The 4,880-nt window shown below is 48.2% G+C and overlaps 1 protein-coding gene across 3 annotated transcripts in view; it reads left to right on the plus strand.

The window, feature by feature from the left end:
• Positions 1–4,880, plus strand: part of XPNPEP1 (X-prolyl aminopeptidase (aminopeptidase P) 1, soluble) — a 67,429-nt gene that overhangs the window by 17,148 nt on the left and 45,401 nt on the right. For all 3 annotated transcript variants that reach the window (XM_011927914.1, XM_011927912.1, XM_011927913.1), the window contains one exon: positions 834–958. Coding sequence is in view for 2 of the 3 variants with exons in the window: in XM_011927912.1 (XP_011783302.1) it covers positions 834–958 (125 nt within the window). In the remaining variant the exon portion in view is untranslated. The remainder of the gene's footprint in view (positions 1–833; positions 959–4,880) is intronic.

Here is a 4,880-nt window from a genome sequence, read left to right on the forward strand (position 1 = left end):
TTTTTATCTTTTTTTTTTGTTGTTGTTATTTGTTTTTTTTGAGATGGAGTCTTAGTCTTTCGTCAGGCTGGAGTGCAGTGGTATGGTCTCAGGTCACTGCAACCTCCGCCTCCCGAGTGCAAGCGATCCTGCCTCAGCCTCTGGAGTAGCTGGGACTACAGGCACGTGCCACCACACCTGGCTAATTTTTTATATTTTTGTAGAGATGGGGTTTCACCATATTGGTCAGGATGGTCTCGATCTCCTGACCTTGTGATCTGCCTGCTTTGGCCTCTCCTAAAGTGCTGGGATTACAGGCGTGAGCCACCTTACCTGGCCTGTCATCTCTTTTTAATCACCCACAAGTGTTCTCTAGGTATCTTTCCAAATCAAATATGTAAGTCTATGTAATTCTTTTCTAGGTCTGTGTAATTTGTAATGAGTACACAGTATACTGTTGTATGTATTATAGTTTAACTATTAACTATAAAATCATACACTTCTGTTTTTTTCTACTATAAACAAAGATAAACACCTAAATTTCTGTATACTTGTTTATCTCCTATTCATGAGTGAAGTCCTAGGAGTGAAAGAGGTAACCAGTCAATTTGAAAATGGTTAGTAGCTAAACTTTTCTGGCCACAAATGGCTGTTTGGAGGTAGTATTTAAGAACTGTGAACATTGGTGTTTCTGGCAGCTTTGGTCTCGGTCTGGTGGTGGGGTGGTCAGTTTGAAGACCTAACTGGGAGTGGGTCAGAACGTGGAAGGCACTTCTCTCTGTGGCCCACTTTGAACTGGACATTGAATTGCAGGGGACAGGCGGGTTTTGAAATAAACTCTCCTGTTGTTGCAGACAGCAGAATGCCTCCAAAGGTGACTTCAGAGCTGCTTCGGCAGCTGAGACAAGCCATGAGGAACTCTGAGTATGTGACTGAACCGATCCAGGCCTACATCATCCCATCGGGAGATGCTCATCAGGTACTGCGTGGAAATGGGCTGTGATAGAACTCCTCAGCCTCTCCTTTCTTTTCAGTCTTTTTTTTTGCCCAGCCCTAATGCGTTTGTAGGATTCTAATTGTCAGCCCACAACCAGGGCCACAACCAGGCCCTTCCAGGGCTTGCTATGGGGATCTGTGTCCAGTAGGTCTCACTGAATGCTTGTGGATTGGCCCTGAGTTCCTTGATTCCAGTGACTTAGCCATCTTTCAATGAAGAATTAGTGGGCAAATTAAGGGACAGAAGTTCTAGAACTTTCTGTTGCTGGCATACTCCATATCTCCTCTACCACACTCTGTTCCTAGCAGAATTGTTTGCCCTGTCTTTCTTTTGCCCAATCCAGGAGAGCTGGAGAGGCAGAGACCTCATGTGATAGGGTTGACGGGCAGTAGGGGAAGAGGATTCTAGGATCCAGTGTGAGGTCATTGAGTCAGCAAGTGTTTGAGTGCTTACACTGTGGTTATGGTGCTGTAGGGTTCAAAGATGAACTTAAGGTTGAATGTCTGCTCTCACTGGGGTTATGGTTTAGTGAGAGATGAAATAATATAAGAGTGCTATTCTTCCACAGAATCATCTGTAAGTATAGTTTTCCCATCCTTTGCTTATGTATAAGGCCCTACCCATCTCAGGTATTAGACATGATACAGAGATGAGAATTATTCCTGGTTTTAAGAAGCATATAGCTTAATAATGGAGTTTAGATGTACATGCACATACCTGTATTGTAAAATGTGGTAAGTGTGATCAAGAAAATCTGGACAGAGGGCTGTGGAAGTTTGAGGGCGAGAGGGGAAGATGATGAAGAGCTTCATGGCGCAGGGGAGGCATTTGAATTGGACCTTGAAGGATGGGTGGAGTTTGGGTAAATAGAGGGATGGGGTGGAGAAGGAGGAAAGAGGTTCTAGGTAAAAGTATTAGTGGCAGTGAAGGCAAGAACCAGGGAAGCTTCGAGTGCTTTTCAGAAACAATGGGACAGGTTTCTCTGGCAAGAGACCAGGGAAGTAAAAAGCAGTAGTGGGAGATAAAACTGTTGTTACAGGATTCTTCAGTTGCAGGTTATAGAAACTGCCTTGAGATACCTTGATCAATAAAAATGCTTTATAAGGATTCAAGGGCAGAGCCACCATACTGGCACAGCGCCAGATTGTGAATGGTGCTCTCAGAGTTATGCATGTCAGGGCCTCAGATAGGGTGTCTTGTGGAACCTGAGGGCAAGAATGCAGCAGGCCCTCAAGAAGAACTGGGACGGGAGGGTTTTCAGGTCTTGCTGCATATCAGTTTCTTTTTTTCAGCCAACTGGGTGGGTCGTATAAACCTGACAACACCTACATTTATATCTTTTTCTCTCTTACTTTCAAAATACCAGATTAGGCCGGGCGCGGTGGCTCAAGCCTGTAATCCCAGCACTTTGGGAGTCCGAGACAGGCGGATCACGAGGTCAGGAGATCGAGACCATCCTGGCTAACACAGTGAAACCCCGTCTCTACTAAAAACTACAAAAAACTAGCCGGGTGACATGGCAGCGCCTGGCAGGAGAATGGCGTGAACCCGGGAGGCGGCGCTTGCAGTGAGCTGACATCTGGCCACAGCACTCCAGCCTGGGTGACAAAGCAAGACTCCTTCTCAAAAAAAAAAACACTAAACTTGGACAGAAGCACCTGTGTCTTCCTGGGGCACAAGTTTAAAAAGCAACACGTTGAGTTCAGATTTTCTCCTGGCATGAAGTAGAATTCAGAGCAGGGAGCACGATGACAGTCCTGTGTGGGAAGATCACTCTGTGAATCGTTTGGAGAAGAGCAAGGTAGGAGTCCCAAAATCAGTTAAGAGCCTATTAATTAAGAGGCCGGGCGCGGTGGCTCACACCTGTAATCCCAGCACTTTGGGAGGCTGAGGTGGCAGGATTGCTTGAGCCCAGGAGTTTAAGACCAGTCTGGGCAATAGAGTAAGAACTAGTTTCTATAAAAAAGGGTTTTAAAAATTAGCCCGGCATGGTGGCACACGCCCATGGTCCCAGCTACTTGAGGAGGCTAAGGTAGGAAGATTCCTTGAGCCCAGGAGGTCGAGGCTGCAGCGAGCCACGATGGTGCCACTACACCCCAGTTTGGGCCATAAAGAAAGACCCTGTCTCAGAAAAAAAAGACATTACTTCCAATTAGATTAATCAGAAAAGGTAAGTTTTGAAGGGCAGGAATCTTTTAAAGACAGAACTGAGGAGCATGGGTAGAGTGTTGTGAAAAGAAAAAAGAATTACTAGCAAAAGTTCACAAGGGTCCGAGCGCAGTGGCTCACGCCTGTAATCCCAGCACTTTGGGAGGCTGAGGCGGGCGGATCACCTGAGGTCAGGAGTTCAAAAGCAGCCTGGCCAACAGGGTGAAACTCTGTCTCTACTAAAAATATAAAACATTAGCTGGGTGTGGTGGCTCACGCCTGTAGCTGGGGTTGGGAGCCTGAGGCAGGAGAAACACTTAAAGCTGGGAGGCGGAGGTTGCAGTGAGCTGAGGTCACACCATTGCACTCCAGCCTGGGCGACAGAGCAAGAATCCATCTCAGAAAAAAGAAAAAAAAAATGTGGTCCCCAACCAGCAGTAGCATCAAATGGGAAATCCAAAATTTACACACCCACCTCAGACGTTAGTCAGAAACTAACTCTGCACTCAGCAGCTTAACCACCTGGTTCTCAGTGATGGTTTGGGGCAGTCTCATGGACCTGCAGTAAGCTCAGCCCTCCCCAGGCCAATACTCTATTTATGAAGATGAACAGATGATGCTGTTACATGACCTTCGCTGTGGAGACAGAAGGGAGGGACCGACGGTGCTCAGGGCTGGGCCTGGGGGACCCCATCCGGAGCCTGGGGTGCTGTTTATCCCCAGCTGCCCATGGGACCCCACGACTCATGGCTGGAGGCCCCACGCCCCCTGCCTTGTTTCCATCTGCTGCAGCCAGCAACGTCAAGCCTTATCCCATCTGTCACACCAGCCCAGACAATAAATGTCCTCTTGTGAGGAAAGTGACTTCAGAGAGAAAAGCTAAGAGCCACTCCACCCCTCACATGAGCCTGTGCAGCTGTCTGGTCTCCATTTCTGCCGGGTGGAACATTTCATCCTGATCTGGGGCAACGTGTCCCAAAAGTACGGCTTCCAGTAAGGCTCATTAGGTCCCACCCATTTCTTCTCTAGGTACCCAAAGACCCCCCCACACTTTTTTTTTTGAGACGGCGTCTCGCTCTGTCTCCAGGCTGGAGTGCAGTGGTGCCATCTCGGCTCACTGCAGCCTCCGCCTCGTGGGTTCAAGCGATTCTCCTCCCTCAGCCTCCCGAGTAGCTGGGACTACAGGTGTGCGGCCACCAGGCCCAGCTAATTTTTGTATTTTTAGTAGAGATGGGGTTTCACCATGTTAGACAGGCTGGTCTCTATCTCTTGACCTTGTGATCCGCCCGCTTCAGCCTCCCAAAGTGCTGGAATGACAGGCGTGAGCCCCCACACCGGGCCAATGTCCTTAAGAGGACACTTCACTTCCTCTTACAACTCACACATGTCTGTGAGGCTCCTGGGCTACGAAAGACCCCAGTCCTTTCGCAGCTCTTGATGGAAATTGTGTTTCAGCTTTCTGAATAAAACGACCAGTGTTTACTCAGAGGAATCTTTTTTTTTCTTTTTGACAGCGTGTGGTTCCATTACCATGCTGGAGTGCAGTGGCACGATCATGACCCACTGCAGTCTCAACCTTTTGGACTCAAGCAATTTTCCTGCCTCAGCCTCCTGAAGTGCTGGGATTACAGGTGTGAGCCACTATGCCCAGCAGAGGAATCTTTTTTTTTTTTTTTTTGAGAGGGAGTCTCACTCTGTCGCCCAGGCTGGAGTGCAGTGGCCGGATCTCAGCTCACTGCAAGCTCCGCCTCCCGGG

Source organism: Colobus angolensis, unplaced genomic scaffold (assembly GCF_000951035.1).
Source record: "Colobus angolensis palliatus isolate OR3802 unplaced genomic scaffold, Cang.pa_1.0 Scaffold75, whole genome shotgun sequence".
Lineage (NCBI taxonomy): Eukaryota > Metazoa > Chordata > Mammalia > Primates > Cercopithecidae > Colobus > Colobus angolensis.